This window comes from Neodiprion lecontei, chromosome 5, assembly GCF_021901455.1.
Source record: "Neodiprion lecontei isolate iyNeoLeco1 chromosome 5, iyNeoLeco1.1, whole genome shotgun sequence".
Taxonomy (NCBI): Eukaryota; Metazoa; Arthropoda; class Insecta; order Hymenoptera; family Diprionidae; genus Neodiprion; species Neodiprion lecontei.
The window spans coordinates 15,125,299-15,142,499 of NC_060264.1; the positions used below are offsets into that span (position 1 = coordinate 15,125,299).

The window sequence follows — 17,201 nt, forward strand, 5'->3', positions numbered from 1 at the left end:
GCCAGAGGCATCGATTGCGTGCAGTCAGAATACTCTGCAATTCACGCATCAGAAGTTACAACTGAAAATCCGGGAATGTTGATCGCCATTTGTCTGCAGTCAATCTCACGCTGATTTCGCTGCGTTTTCTGAGTTCCTGAGAGTCCAATTACCCAGGAAAGGGTCATCTCAATCAAACCCGTAACCAGAACTTCTTGTCTTCCAAACTGGAGGAATAGCGAGACATTTTTGGCGAAATCGATGTGATTGCGACAAGTGCTGTGATGAGTATTCGCATGAACTATTCCGACGGAATTTTGCCAGGGAAATCGATTGAGCGCAGTTACAATACGCTGCCATTACCTTATCAAAAGTTACAACCGGAAATCGAAGAGATTTGATTGCCATCCCTCTGCGGTTGATCTAACGCTTATTCGGCTGCGTTTACCGAGTTACTGTGTGTCCAATCAGTCAAAAAAGGGTCATTTTGATCAGACCTGGAACAAGAAATTTTTGACTCCAAAACTGGAGAAATAGTAAGACATTTTTGGCGAAAGCTTCGCGATTTCGACAAGTGCTGTGATAGGTATTCTCATGCACTGTTCCGATGTAATTTTGCCGGAGAAATCAATTTTGCGCGGTCACAATACGCTGCTATTAACTCATCAGAAGTTACAACCGAAAATCGTAGAATTTTGATTGTCAACCCTCTTCGGTTGATCTAACGCTCATTCGGCTGCGTTCCCCAAGTTTACTGGGTGTCTCATCAGTCAGAAAAGGGTCATTTCAATCGAATCTAAAACCAAAAGGTCTGGTCTTCAAGACTACAAAGACAGTAAGAAATTTTTGGCGAAATCTTGCTGATTCCGACAAGTGCCTGAATAGGTTTCTTTATGTACTATTTCGACGTGATTCTGCCGAAGAAATCGATTCTGCGCAGTCACAATGCGCTGCGATCAACGCATCGAGAGTTATAACCGGAAATCCGGCAATTTTGATTGCCATTTCTCTGCCGTTGATCTCACGCTCATTCCGCTGCGTTTTCTGAGTTCCTGGGTGTCCAATTAGTCAGCAGAGGGTCATTGGATTCAAATCTGAGATCAAAACTTTTCGGTTTCTAAACCAAAGAAATAGTAAGGCATTTCTGGAAAAATTTTCGCGATGACCACAAGTGCTTGGATGGGTTTCTCTATGAACTAATCCCACGAAATTAAGCCAGAGAAATCAGTGTTACACAGTCAAAATATGCTGCCATTTGCACATCAAAAGTTACAACCAAAAAACAGAGAATTTTGTATGCCATTTCTCTCCGGTGGATCTCACGCTAATTCCGTTGCGTTTTTTATGTTTCTGGTTTTCCAATCAGTCAGAAGAGGGTCATTTTAATCAAACCTGGAACCTGAACGTTTTGGCTTTCAGACTGCAGAAATAGTCAGACATTCTTGAGAAATCTTTGCGATTGCGACGATTGCTGTAATAGGTATTCTCATGCACTGTTTCGACGTAATTCAGCAGAAGAAATCGTTTTTGCGCAGCTTCAATACGCCGCTATCAACTTATCAAGAGTTGCAACCAAAAATCGTAGAATTGTAATTGCCATTCCTCCACGGTTGATCTAACGCTCATTTGGCTGCGTTTTCCGAGTTACTGGGTGGTCAATCAGTCAGAAAAAGATCATTTCCTTCTAATCTCTGACCAAAACTTTCGGGCACTAAGACTGGAGAAATAGTAAGACATTTTTGGCGTAATGAATAAGAATTCTCGACCTCGTATATAATCTATTATAGAATCTTGGTGATCGGTCAATTAAGTAAACGTATTTTTAGTTAACGTTTCGACCCGGATATGGGCCCTCCTCAGAACGATTTATTTATTTAACTGTCAAGAACAACAAAAAATTTTTTTTCTTAACTACGACAATACAAATATCCTTTGTGAAGAACACAATTATTATAAAAGACTATTACTAGAAATGTGCAACGTTGTAGGTCACACCAATTCTGTTAATCTTAGACAAGGTGTTGAACATTTAAGTAATATTTACAAACCTCTAATCTCCGCCCACACAACAAATATTGTTTAACCTCAACTAGATACAAAAAAATTTTTGTCCCCATAACACAGTTTTTATAGAAAAAATTTTTTTCACAAAATATTGTTTGGTTTTCTGTATAATTGTTTATATTCAGTTCACCTTCACTCTGGATCATATTGGTTTCTTCCATCAATTGTTATTCACCTGTTGACCCAATCGGTTCAACCAGCAATAATTTTTGGTTAGACATGTGGAACATAGTCATAAAGAGCCTACTTCCACTTCTCGGACACTTGCAAATCAATTTTACTGCTAAAAAGACTTTCTTTAAAAACCTTTTAACATAATGACATACTGACTGTAAAGAAACATAGTTCTTTTATCTTTTTAATTAATGACTTCCAACTATTAACTCCTACATGTAAAATTACTAAAAGATTGACATTGACTACCGTCACTCAAAGAACATTGTCTCCACTAATTGTAAATTGTGAATTCGACTACATCTTAGTCCACTTACTTATTAAAAAAAAGGTAAATAACACTTAAAGCCATTCTTTTTTCAATTAATTAAAATGTTCTTACTAACCAATAATATGTAATAGCCCTAAGAGTATTACATCTACAATATTTAAGTCTGATTGTACTTCTAGTATTATTATTTAAAAAAAAAAAAAATTTTTGTTGTTCTTGACAGTTAAATAAATGAATCGTTCTGAGGAGGGCCCATATCCGGGTCAAAACGTTAACTAAAAATACGTTCACTTAATTGACCGATCACCAAGATTCTATAATAGATTTTTGGCGTGATCTTTGCGATTTCGACGAGTGTTGGAATAGGTTTTCCTATGCACTGTCCCGACGTAATTGTGCGAAGAAATCGATTTTCCGCAGTCACAATACGCTGCTATTGACTTATCAAAAGTAACAACCGAAAATCGGAGCATTTAGATTGCTATTTCTCCGCAGTTGATCTGACGCTCATTCGGTTGGGTTTTTCGAGTTACTGGGTGGCCAATCAGGCACCGAAGGGCCCTAATAATCATATCTTAGACCAAAACTTTTCCGCACGAAAACTGGGAAAATAGTAAGACATTTTTAGCAGAATCTTTGCGATTTTGACGAGTGCTGGAATAGGTCTTCCGATGCACTGTTTCGACGTAATTGTGCGAAGAAATCGATTTTGCGCGGTCACAATACGCTGCCATTGACTCATCAAAAGTTACAACCGAGAATCGGAGAATTTTGATTGCCATTCCTCTGCGATTGGTCTAACGCTCATTCGGCTGCGTTTTTCGAGTTACTGTGTGTTCAATTAGTCAGAAAAGTATCATTTCAACCAAATCTCAGACCAAAACTTTACGGCACCAAAACTGTAGAAATAGTGAGACATTTTTGACTGAATCTTCGATATTTCGACAAGTGTTGAATGAGGTTTTTGAATGCACTGTTCCAACGTAATTTTGCCAGAGAAATCGATTTTGAACAGTCACAATACGCTGCCATTGACTCATCAAAAGTTACAACCGGAAAATGGAGAATTTTGTATGCTATTTCTCTCCGGTTGATCTCACGCTAATTCCGTTGCGTTTTATAAGTTTCTGGGTGTTCAATTAGGCAGTAGAGGGTCATTTCAATCAAACCTGGAACCTGAACTTTTTGGCTTCAAGACTGCAGAAATAGTAAGACATTTTTGCGAAATCTTTGCGACTGCGACAACCGCTGTAAAAGGTATTCTCATGCACTGTTCCGACGTAATTCAGCCAAAGAAATCGTTTTTGCGCAGTCACAATACGCCGCTATCATCTTATCAAAAGTTACAACTAAAAATCGTAGAATTGTGATTGCCATTCCTCCGCGGTTAATCTAACGCTCATTTGGCTGCGTTTTCCGAGTTACTGGGTGGCCAATCAGCCAGATGAGGGTCATTTTAATCAAATCTCTGACCTAAACTTTTTGGCACCAGAAGTGGAGAAATAGTCCGACATTTGTGGCGAAATCTTCGCAGTATCGACAAGTGTTAAAAAAGGTTTTTCCATGCACTGTTCCGACGTAATTTTGTCAGGAGAATCGATTGTGCGCAGTCTAATACGTAGCTATTGACGCATCAAGGGTGACAACCGGAAATCCGGGAATTTTGATCGCCATTTTCCTGCGGTTGATCTCACGCTCATTCCGCTGCGTTTTCTGAGTTCCTGAGTGTCCTATCAGTCAGGAAAGATACATTTGAATTAAACCTGGAACCAGAACTCTCTGGCTCCAAAACTGGAGAATTAGTGAGACATTTTTGGCGAAATCTGCGATTGCGACAAGTGTTGTATAGGGTATTCTCATGCACTGTTTCGACGAAATTACGCCAGAGAAATCGAGTTTGCGCAGTCACAATACGCTGCCATCGACTCATCAAAAGTTACAACCAAAAATCGGAGAATTTTGTATGCTTTTTCTCTGCGGTCGATCTAACGCTTATTCGGCTGCGTTTCCCGAGTTACTGGGTGTCCAATCGGTCAGAAACAGGTCATCATAATCGAATATTAGATCTGAACTTTTCGGCACCAAAACTGGAGAAATAGTAAGACAATTTTGGCGGCATCTTTGCGATTTCAACAAGTGCTGGAGTAGGTAATCGCATGCACTTTCTCCCAGTAATTTCGTCCGGAGAATCGATTGGGCGCAGTCACAATACGCTGCGATCAACTCATCAAAAGTTACAACTGGAAATCCGCGAATTTTGATTGCCATTCCTCTGCGGTTGATCCCACGCACATTCCGCTGCGTTTTCTGAATTGCTGGGTGTCCGATCGGTCAGAATAGGGTCTTTTCAATTCAATCCGAAACACAAACTTCTCGGCTTTAAAACTGGAGGAATAGCGAGATATTTTTGGCAAAATCTTTGCGATTTCGATAAGTGCTGGAATAGGTTTCCTCATGCACTATTTCGACGTCATCAGTAGATAGGATACGACAGTTCTCACCCAAAACATGACGTAACCATGACGTAACCAGTATACGCGCTCGATTTGCTGTGTGACGAGCAGTCATTTTGATTGCGGCCATTTCGATTTTTTCCTAGCCGGATGAGCAGCCATTTTGATTTTTGCTTAGCCGGATGAGCAGACATTTTGATTTTTGCTTAGTCGGGTGAGCGGCCATTTCGATTTTTATCGTCAGAATGTTTGATAATGTGATTCATTTCTTGGCTGGATAAGCGGACATTCTGATTTTTTTACCGTCACCCCTAAACTTTCACGTCAATAGTTTGCCCCCGGGCGAAAAATAGTTTTTTCCACATACTTCGAATACATTCTTTTGTTTAAATCGACCGGATGGCGACACCGCAATCAGATAAGCTGGTAATGTTGATGATGATTCGTAAACTTTCGCTTTCAAGAACTTATTAGGGGGGAGAGTGTGGTTAGTTGGTATATAAATCGCGAGCTCATTCAGCACGTTATATTGTTTTCAACGTTTTCCCATTGTGAACTTCAGTATCCATAGTACGTCAAATTTATAAAATCTACATCGAACTTGATGGATTCAAATAAAATCAACCTCGTCTGTCGCCTGGATACGCTACCCACCAAGAGAATGTCTGATTTGGAGGTTGGGGAGGAGTACAGCGTGACGGGGGTAAGAAGCGTAAATACCAAGTACGGCACGAGTATTCTTCTCGCGCTAAATTAACAATTCGAAATATTTTTACCCCCACGAATTGTCAGCCTCATGGAAAATGATGTGGTGCAATTCAACGCAACGCAGAAGACGATAATCGAGGGCATTCTACGAATGAAATATCAAGGAGGCGAATACAACAAATTTGAATTTTTGTGTGACAGATGAGAAATTTGAGCGTAACAAACAGCACTGTTCCAACTTGCAATATGGAGATGATCATGGACATTCAAAGTTTCGTTGGCCCCAACGATAAATTTATACCCAAGGAACTTTGTATCATAAACATAAACTCATCGGGTTTGAGCCGCATTCTCTTCAAACTGCCGTACGCTTGGGCGGATCTATCAGCTGAACACAAAGCTACTAACGCTTGGCTAACACGCAATTTTCACGGAATACCCTGGAATGCGGGAATCGAACCTTATGCAGAGGTGCAGAAAATTGTAAAAAAGGCTGTTAAATATGCATGCTATGTATATGTCAAAGGTGAGGAGAAGAAACAGTGGCTGACGAAGATCCTTGGTGGGACAAAAGTGATAAACATGGAAGATCTACACATTTCACCACCATCACTGGAAAAAATAAAACATATGGAAGAGGCGGGTTGGTGCTGTGATTATCATGGAAACGCTTCAACGGGATACAACTGCGCCTTCGAAAACGTTCAGCGTTTGAAGAAGTGGTATGTCAAGGAGTGCACGGGGTCTCCCACGAAAACGTTCTGTCTTTTCGAAAAACAGAAAAAACATTGATAGAATTTATTGTGGTTATATATATTCCGAATTACAGTTAAATCTAATTTTAAGTAATATAATTTATTCAAATAAATGTAATATATGCATGTATATATATATATCTGTTGAAGAAACAAAAATACTTATTAATCACAGTTTATTGATGGCATAATTAGCATTATTTCATAGCTTTGTCATACGGTACACCATAACCCTGAAGTTAAATCCCCAAATAGTTTAAATAAAGGAATATTCCATCAATAGGTGGAAATTTTCTATTGTTTTATTCATCATGTGGGTGGGTGGGTGGGTGAACTTTTCAAATAATAGCCGCTGAATGCTTTGAATAGATGTTTTTTATTTATCAACAATTACATTCCGTTTTCAGTTTATACATAATAATGGTGATAGATTATCATATTTTGAATTGCGCAAATAACTTTACACATATTTCCATTATTCACGCAATAATAGTAATAATTAAACATACCATCTCAAAATTGACTTATACCAATTTTTTCACAGTACCACTAATCGGATTTTATTCAACAATGCGATCATGCAAGATCATGCAGTAGGCAGAAGTGTGTGGGGGGGAACGCAATGCTAGAGTCAAATTCCAATCGAATGTCGACAGGTCCAGTTTTCAATGTTTCGTTCTGCTTGGAGCAATCGATGGTGATAAGGGGGAACGGTTTATAAATTCGCGCTTCGATAGCAAAGGCTCAGCTTCTTTGTTGTAGTAGGTCATTTGAAACCGAACATACATGTCATAGAGAATGGCGTATTGATTATTGGATATATCAAGATTCATATTTCCGTAGGGATAGCACTGCGAGTTGAGGAAGAGTTTTACATCTCTGATCCGACAATGATCGAATACGCCAGAATTTTTCAGCGGCTCGTTTCTCCTTGCAGTTTGAAATCCTAGAACGACATATCTCGGCTTCTCAAGCTGCGTCGATGTCTTGACTGACCATATATTCCGCGTTGTTGACGGGAGCATCGGATACAGGTACGTTTCCCAAGAACGAAAACTCATGGTAGTTGAGTAGCTGGATTTTCGGTTTATCAGCCAGTTTGATGTATGGCAACAACCACTCGATTTTATTTAGGGTGATTTTAAAGTTTTCCGTGATCAAGTTCTGAATCACGGCATTCAAATCAGTGTTGGAATGTGTGAGAATAAACTCATGTTTAGCATTTACAACGACTCGACAATAATCCTCGGCGAAGCCTTGCATATAATTTAACGGTAAAACAACATCGAAATTTGCAGCGGCATTGGTTAGTTCGTTATCCCCACTCAACCACCCGGTATTTTCCAAACTATATTGCTGGCCTGGACTCAAGAATACGTAACCCTTCATAGTGCTGGTGATGCCAACATTTTTATTCCGATCAATCTCTACACCGTTCAACTCATAGCGAACTTCCTCAAACAAATGGCAAAAGGCCATATTGATCAATTTCGTAACCGTCACCGCAGCCACGCTATCATCCTTTGTGATTTTTCCATGAATGTGAGTAGTACAGCAACGCGGGTCCTGAGTACTAACACCTTCTTTACCGACCGAGCCGCTTCGCGCACTCCAGACGCAAACCCTTGAAGGTTACCCCCACTCTCGTCAGATAAAACGTGCTCTGACGTACCGACTTGAGATCAAAAACGTGTAACGTTACCGACAGTTGTATCGGTCGACGGTAAAAATCGCACTGCTTTGCCGGCAATTCTTATCGGTAGAAGGTCGAAATGATGCTGTTTCACCGACAATCTTACCGACCGAAGGTCAAAGTCTGTAGTGCTCGCCTGCCAACGGTAGAGGGCGCAGCGGGGTCGAGAACTTTTTTCCCGCATTCTTTTCCCACGATAGGACTGCTGATGTGTAACATTAACCACTCCGAATTCCTTTCACACGGTAGGACTGCTGATGTGTAACATCAACCACCCCCACGTTCTTTTCCCACGTCATCAACCACGTGACATTCCAAAATCAATAGTTCCGAGAATTGTTTTTTATCCACTAGGATATCGCCGATGTGTGACATCAACCACCTTACATTCCTTTCCCACGTTATCAACCACGCGATATTCCAAAATTAATGGTTCTGAGAATTGTTTTTCACTTATTCGGATATCGGTTTGATATCAAACACGTGACATTTTTTTTGGCTTGTAACTGCTATGTGAACTCAACGATGAATTTTGAACGGGTTCAGTCAAGACCAGAGTGCAAGGTCGACCGATAGCCGCGGTACATTCAGAGCCATGAATCTGCGGTGTTGGGTTACTATCGCTCTGGGAATGCTAAAAGGTGCGCGCGCATACATAAACATACGTACAGCTGCCCTACAAAAAGGACGCTCATCAGTGCAATCGATCATTAAGTCACAACTTGTCAAGTATACGTGAGGAAAAAGCTCAAAATGGAATCCGCGAAGTGTTTAAGATTGATCGATATTATGGAATCGGCGTACAAGATCGTGGACAAATCATTATCAACAGCAGAGATTCAGAAATAAATGAAATTTGAAAGTCAAAATATTCGGCTTCTGAACAAAATTTTGCGAAAGGCTTCATCGATTGGAGAAAAAATAAGAATTATCTCAACGATCGGACTCTTGAAAGCACTCGCGAAAAAATTCAAACGTCCTCAGAAAACGGGCGGAGGTACGCGGAAAGTAAGAAGAAGCGATCGAGTTTACTTGGAAGATTGGGAATCAGCTTTCAAGGGGAGATTTCGAACTGGATCCATCGTCAATTTGAAGCATAAAGATGTGGAGAGATTTCTAGAAGACGCAAAGGTACTAGCTATGACGAGACTAAAAAACGCTCTGAAAAAAGACAGTAGCTTGAAAGCCAACGTTATCCTGGCTTGTAAATTTGAAGTTATAAAAGATGATCGCACGGTGGAAGAGATCAAAGTTTTTAATACGAGAAATGAAATCATCCTCCAGACAACGGATATCAATGAATGGTTCATCGAAAACGCGACGTAGCGTTTGTTGAAAAAGGTGAAAGATTTCCAGGAAAAGGATTCAGGCTGGTCGCTGACTGAAATAATCAATTTGACTGTGAATATCAACAAGTACGTGCCACTAAGAGGCGGTTTGTTCACGTACACCCCGTTACCTAAGCATATCAGTGATATGAAGGCTGTGGTAAACATCAGAAACAACGACTCTTACTGCTTTGTTTGGTCGGTCACCGCAGCTCTGTTCCCAGCCGACAACAACCATCCTAACGCGATCAGCTCGTACCCGCATTTCAGCTTAGTGCTACGGTATGATGGTATTAAGTTTCCTTTGTCTCTAGACAAAAACACCATTTCAAAATCTGAGAAGCTTAACGGCCTTTCGATTAACGTTTATGGTATAGACCAAGGTGATCGGAAAAAAAGTGAAATAGTACCAATTCACCTGAGTCAGAATGAGTCTAATAAACCTGTAATTCTTCTTTAAGCGATAGAAACTGAAATCACTGACGATGACGATGATGATGTTGATATGGAAAATTATGAAAAAAATAGAATCTTTCATTTCACTTTTATTCGAAATCTGTCTCGATTAACAAGATCTCAAATTTCTAAGCATAAGTGTCGTACTTGGTTGTGCGATAGATGTTTGACTTGCTTTCAATCTGAAAGATGTTTGACAAAGCACAATGTGGATTGCATAAATTTAAACAAAACCAAAGTTATTCTACCTACAGAGGAGGAAAAGATACTGAAATTCAAAAATTTCAAGCACAAAGAAACCGTTCTAATCTGCATTGACACGGATCTCGAATGTTTACTGGAACTTACGCTCAAAAAGATGGGTACAAGAACAATTTATCAGAAGCATCTTCCGTTTAGTATAGCTTACTATCTACATTGTGCGTTTGACGATTCGCTTTTAAAATTCAAAATCAATCGTGGAGAGACTTGCATTCAATGGTTTGTGAATGAGTTAGCGGAATTGGCACATTCGTTAGAAGTTTATTTCAAAACTGTTGTACCGATGAAACCGCTCAATTCCAATCAAATCAACGAATTTCATTCAACAACAGTGTGAAATATTTGTGAAAAACCGTTTACACTCACAGACGTGAAACATCGTGATCACTGCCATTTCACGGGAAAGTACCGTGGTGCTGCTCACCGCAGCTGTAATCCAAATTACCAAAATTCGCGGCTATCCCAGTGATATTCTACAGTCTGTCAGGTTACGATTCACATTTTCTGATCAAAGCACTGGCTACATCGTTCGAGGGCACAATTGAGCTTCTACCCGTGAACAAAGAAAACTACATTTCTTTCACAAAATATGTCGAGGGGACAGATATAAAGTTTAGATTCGTAGATTCGTACCGTTTCATGCCCAGTAGTCTTGAGAAATTAGCAACGTATCTCGGTGATGATCAAAAGTTAATCACACGAAAATTTTATCGTAGCTCAGATAAATTTCAGTTATTCACCAGAAAAGGAGTGTTCCCGTACGGATACATAGACAGTTGGGAAAAGCTCGAGGACAGACGGCTACCGTCCGAACAACAATTTTACTCAAAATTAAGTGATCAGGATATATCAGACGACGACTATGCACATGCATGTAAAGTTTGGCAAACTTTTAACGTTCAAACTTTGAAAGAGTATTCGGACTTGTATTTACAGACGGACGTGTTTTTACTAGCCGACGTTTTTCAAAACTTTCGACAGAGCTGTTGGACAATGAACAACCTGGACCCGTTACATTATTACACCGCGCCCGGTCTGTCGTTTGATGCGATGTTAAAGTGTACCGACGTCGAGCTCAAGCTTCTCACCGACATGGATATGGTTATGTTCATCGAAAAACGTATTCGTGGTGGTGTGTCACAGTGCTCGAACAGATACGCAAAGGCTTACAACATGTACATGGAAGAGGAATTCGATCTTGAGGTCGAAGAATCTTATCTCATGTACTTTGACGTTGATAATTTGTACGGTGCTGCTATGAGCTTTGCTCTGCCATACAATTCCTTCGAATGGTTATCAGACTTCGGACAATGCGACGTTCTTACCATCTCGGACGATGCGGAGTTGGGTTACATACTGGAGGTGGATTGGGAATATCCTGAGGAACTGCATGAAATTGATAAGGATTGACGACTGTGTCCGGAGCACTATATACCTCCGATCTCGAATAGTAAGTAACCGAAATTGACGACCACGGTACTTTCCAAGAAAAACTACGTTGTTCACTATAGCGTTTTGAAACAATGCTTACAATTAGGCTTAAAATTACTCTAAATCAACAAAATTCTCAAATTCAGACAAACCCCGGGGCTCAAAAAATACATAGATTTGAATACCGATTTGCGCAAAAAAACTCACAACGAATTCGAGAAAAATTTTTACAAACTGATGAACAACGCAGTTTTTGGCAAAACAATGGAAAATGTTAGATAGTATAGAGATGTCAGGCTGATCAAAAAATGGGATGAAAGATACGGTGCTGGAGCTACTATAGCCAAACCCAATTTTCACAGCTGCACCGTTTTCGAAAAAGATATAATTGTCGTCGAAATGAGTGAGACGAAAGTCAAGTTGAATAAACCATTGTATGCAGGTTTTTCCATCATGGATCTGGCTAAAACATATATCTACGATTTTCATTATAATTATATTAAGCAGAAATTCGGCAACCGAGCAAAATTAATGCTTACGGATACCGACAGTTTAATTTACAATTTTACCGTCCCCGACATATTCGAACATATGAAGGAGGACTTGCACAAATTCGACACGTCTGATTATCCGCTTGACAACGTTTATGGAATGCTTCTAGCGAACAAAAAAGTTCTCCAATTGATGGAAGATGGGCACTGAGCTGGAATGACGAAAAGCGGATCGTGTTTCAAAACACAACCGACACGCTTCCGTGGGGCTACAAGCCTACACCTTAGCTTTGTAATTTGTAACTGTACCATGATGTATAAAATATTATTATGTAGGATAGTGAATAAGAACGCTCCCAAATATAAAAAATTGTACAACGATGCATATGTTTGTAGATTGTCTGAAAAATAAAGATGTATACTTGTTATGTGTCGGGTATAAAATAAAGAGGCACATAAGTTTTTACAAAAAATTAATTTATTCAAATGTTACATCTCCGATTCGTTTATCCAACTGTTGTGTGTATTGTCAAAACCTAACCATTAAACGTATATTTTTCTCCCACGCTTCTTGAGCACCTTCTCCACCCGATAGATATCCGGATGTTCAACCCTGAGGAGCTCTTGTTCGTAGAAACCACCAGCGATGGGTTGATCTCGGTAGTCTTTGAGCTTGTACGTTACAGGATGAGTATTTTCCACTCGACTTATCGTGAATATTTCAGTCGTCCAATTGGGAATGTAACCTTTCTCGAAGGCATTTTTGAATTTGCTGATTCGAACTTTGTCGCCGGATATGAATTTTGCCGATACGGTAGGTATCGCTCGAAGCCCTCCGTACGCCTGACGTAATAACAGCCTCTCGTTTGCAACGGTGACATCCGACGGTTTCATTCTTATGGTTCAGTATTTGACGTTGTTGTAAGCCGAAACCAAATCAGATAAGATATCGAGCCACTTGTAGCTTCCTTGCATGCTGAACCGTTTCCACATTTTACCTTTCAGCGTGCGATTGAAACGTTCACAGATCGAAGCATTCAAATTACTGTACGTGGAGTAAAGTTTGATTCTGTAACGTATCATAAGAGATTCAAATTTCGAGTTGTGAAATTCCGTTCCTCTGTCGACGTGTAAATTTTTCGGCACCCGTCTTTGAACAAACACAGATTCCATTGCCTTCGTAACATTATCTCCAGACTTGCTCTTTATCGGTACAGCTCACGCATACTTCGAAAAAATATCAATGACTGTGGGCATGTACTTGTAGCCTTTGTTTTGTCCAGCGTATGACGTTATATCAACAAGATCCGCCTGCCAGGTCTCGTCGATGCCGCGCACGTCTACTCGTCGAAGCGGGTAATTCCGGCGTGCAGGCTTATGCAGTTCCGTCACCAGTGCTTGCTTTTCCTCGTTCATATTCCAACGCTCTTAGTCGGGGCTCTTAGTCCAATTGAGGAATGTTATCAGCGTTTCGAATCGACAGGTCTCTGCCTGTTTCAAAGTCTGTGTAAAAGGTATCCAAGGCTTTCTCCGTGGTGAGCTCGAAAGCTTTGATCATTTGATCGAGGTTGTCGATTTGTTTTTGCAGCACGTTGAATTTTCGTCCCAAGATTTTTAGAGTTACACCATTGTTCGCCTCTGCGGGATCTGCAACATTGCACAGTCTCTTGTTCCGTATATCGTAATGCCCGTCCGCTGTTATTTGAAATCCGACACCCGGAGGACCGCGAGTGCTCGCGGCCGTGTTTTCATCCAGATGCCGTCCAAACACGTCGACGCTTATCTCGGTAATAAATGCAAAAACGATGGGAGCTGCTTAATAGATGATTCCTGCTTCGCGTAGCTCTTCGATAATGGAGATTATTTCGTCATTGCGACTCGGATTTCCCGCTGCCTGAGATGCCAGGAGTAATCGAAGACGCTCCACTAACTCGTTTGGATCATCCCAGAAAACGTTTTCCGTTTCAACACCTTGTCGAGTGATCATAGCTTGCGGAAGTAGACCTTTACACTGTCGGCGAGGTAATGGGGAATAATCCATCAATTCGGCAATGACATTTTTGAATTTGTAACTGTTATCGTTTCGAACAGCCCCATCGGATGAGTAATACTTTTTATGCGCGTTCGTTGCGAGGATTATGTTTTTAAAGTTTTCCCGATCTCCGGCGCACACAGAAGAACCGTCAGGCTTCTTTTTGAACAAAAGTTCCAGCAAACCCTTCGTCTTCGGGTAACGCGTATCGCCAATACGAATGTAGTCACTCTCAAAAGATATCAACGAATCACCAATCATTAGTCCGTTTGAGAGGTTGCGTACACCGTACACGTTGTCCAATTCACCTTTTGTCTTCGCATCTCTTATCAGTGCAAAATACTCATCCTCGATTTTCTCGACCGGTGTTTCTACGATTGTTTCATCTCCTGCCGAAGCAAAGGACTCGTCCATTTCCGAGACAGTTTCTTTTTTCGTTTCATTTTTCATCTGCTTTATTTCTTCTTTAATTTCTTGCACCTCTTGTTTTACGGGTTTAGTATCTTTTGTAACATTCACCAGTTCTAGTAACGGAGTCACTGCTGGTTTGAGAACGTCACTCCATTTCAGAGTCGTAGGCCGGTATTCATAGTCAGTGCTTAAGACCGGACTCGAATAAGACGGTCTTATACGAGGCCTTAAGATGGCGTTCGGTTCCATAGACGTCAAACAAGACGGTCTTGAGACGCGGCAAATAAGACGGTCTTCATCAAGTCGGTCTTATTCGAAGCGTGCTTACAAGGTTGCATAGTCCAGTCTTATTTGAAATAAGCATGGTCTTGAGCACGCAACGTTTCATAGTCAATTAACGCAGTCTTATTTACGTATCTTGATCAAGTCGAGTTCGGACTGCACTTAAGCAAATGCTTGTTGCCTAAATATTACTCAATTGTTCTGATGCGTACGAAATTGATAATTACGAATTGTTTGGAAAATATTATATTCGAACAATATAAATTAACAGGAATAGATTGTGAAGGAATGTTTGGGAAAGTGCAGCTGGGACGGGATTATTTACTGTAAAAGGGTAGCAACGGAAACTTGCAATTGAAATAGAGGTTATGAGAGCATTCGCTTTGAAAAATTTGTGAAGTGAAGTGAATAGTGAAATTCTATTGACATGGCGAATATGCAAGATATGTTTAATTTCTACGATCAGATCGAAGAAATGAATAATATGATTGAGGTGGTTGCAATGGTCAACGTTGGGCCGAATGACGAAGACGAGGGTGAAGTACAGCGAGCTCCGAAGAGATACATCAGAGATGGTCAAAACCCGTTCGAGTTTTATTCCGAGCAGGAGTTCAAACGGCGATTCCGATTTTCAAAGGATGGTATTATGTACGGAATACTACCTAGAATTGAAGCTGCCTTAGTCAGTGCCAATAATCGTGGTCTACCAATTCCACCTGTCATGCAATTATTAATATGTCTACGATTTTACGCTACCGCTAGCTTTCAAGTAAGGATCATTGTGATTATAATTCCTGACATTCTACTGAAAATATAAAGTGATTTCATTGCTTCCTGTGATCATGGAATAAATGATTGCTAATACATTTTGTACTGTACAGCTCGTCAACGGAGATCTGATGACTATATCGCAGTCTACAGTATCGAGGATAATACACAGAGTATCGGCTCAAATTGCATCATTGATTCACGCAATTATCAAAATTCCTAGTACGGAAGCTGCTATGATCGCAAACAGAGATCTATTCAGACAACTTGGTGCACGCAGGGAGGGTATCGGTTTACCTGGCGTTGATGGCGCTATCGACTGCACTCACATTCGATTATGTCATACGAAATTTGCAGACCTGCAGGAGGTTTATAGGAATCGTAAGGGATATTTTTCCCTCAACGTACAGGTATGTCGCGTTGGCGATAACCGTTTACAAATACCATAAGTTGCAATTAATTTTATCTAGGATACAAATAAACAATACTATTCCATGAAAATCGGTACTTTTAATTCAAATGATACCACAGGCAGTTGTCGGACCCAATATGGAATTCTTGGATGTGGTTCCGGAATGGCCTGGAAGTAACCATGACAGTCGAATATTCCAAAATTCACGAATTTACATGCGGTATCATGAGAGACAACTTACTGGAACCCTGGTTGGAGATGTCGGCTATCCGTGCTTGCCATTTCTGCTGACTCCGCTGGCAAATCCAATTACAGATGCTCAACAAAGGTAAGATAAAGATTATCGCATTACTTTAGATTTCGATAAGTAGTCATAAAATTGACAAAGTATACATGTGTGAATTAACCAAATCGGTATCTTGATAGGTATAACAACGTACAAAGCAGAACAAGGCAAATTGTTGAAAGAACATTTGGAGTTTGGAAGTGACGTTTTCCTTGCCTATCCCGAGGCTTGGGAACCAAATTGTTGTGCTCTATCACAATTGTTGTAGCTTGTGCCGTACTACACAATTTATCACTAACATTGGATAATGCTCTTCCGGAAGATAATCGCATCGAAGAAGAAGAAGCGGATGAATTGCCACCTCAAGCACCGCATTGGCAGCCTGGAGAGGGTTTTGCAATACGCGAAGCTCTAATCGAACGGTTATTCATTTAATCAAAATATATGTATATCAAGTTAATTTAATTGTAAAGACTAATTGATTTTAGAATGAATATACTCCAAATATTTAATAAAATTGAATTTAATTTGTACAAACAGTTAACATTAGAATACATATTTTACTCATAACTTATCATTGGTTCTCATTTTATTTTTAAACCCCTCACTTACTCATGAAAATACTGATATGTACGTAATTGTACTAAGCGTCAGTCTTATAGTTACGACAATACTTATGAAAATTTGTCTACGTAAAAATATTCAATACATTATAAATACAGCCAGTAAATGGAACTAAAGTTGCTCTTTTGAACTTTGAAGATCAAAGGTTGTCCCTTTCACGCGCATTTTTTTGCAAGTCTGCACCGGGATTCCTTTCAACATATCAATACAATTTATTTATCAATAACCGGTATAGAGGTTGACATAATGATATAGGTTAAACATAATGATATAGGTTAACATACACTATAAAATTCTTCTTCTTCTTCTTCGTTTTATAGCT

General features: G+C 40.0%; 1 protein-coding gene across 1 annotated transcript; it reads left to right on the plus strand.

Annotated features, from left to right (window-relative positions):
- Positions 1–14,739: 14,739 nt before the first annotated feature.
- Positions 14,740–16,809, plus strand: LOC124294588 (putative nuclease HARBI1). Its single transcript, XM_046740484.1, has 4 exons — positions 14,740–15,558; positions 15,671–15,967; positions 16,089–16,297; positions 16,396–16,809. The coding sequence occupies exons 1-4, from the start codon at positions 15,217–15,219 to the stop codon at positions 16,457–16,459; spliced, it is 912 nt and encodes a 303-aa protein (XP_046596440.1). The 5' UTR covers positions 14,740–15,216; the 3' UTR covers positions 16,460–16,809.
- Positions 16,810–17,201: the final 392 nt, after the last annotated feature.

Coding starts and splice junctions, on each gene's coding strand:
- LOC124294588 (XM_046740484.1), top strand. CDS start 15,217: ATGGCGAATATGCAAGATATGTTTAATTTCTACGATCAGATCGAAGAA. Junction 15,559..15,670: donor ACGCTACCGCTAGCTTTCAA/GTAAGGATCATT, acceptor TGTACTGTACAG/CTCGTCAACGGAGATCTGAT. Junction 15,968..16,088: donor ATTTTTCCCTCAACGTACAG/GTATGTCGCGTT, acceptor ATGATACCACAG/GCAGTTGTCGGACCCAATAT.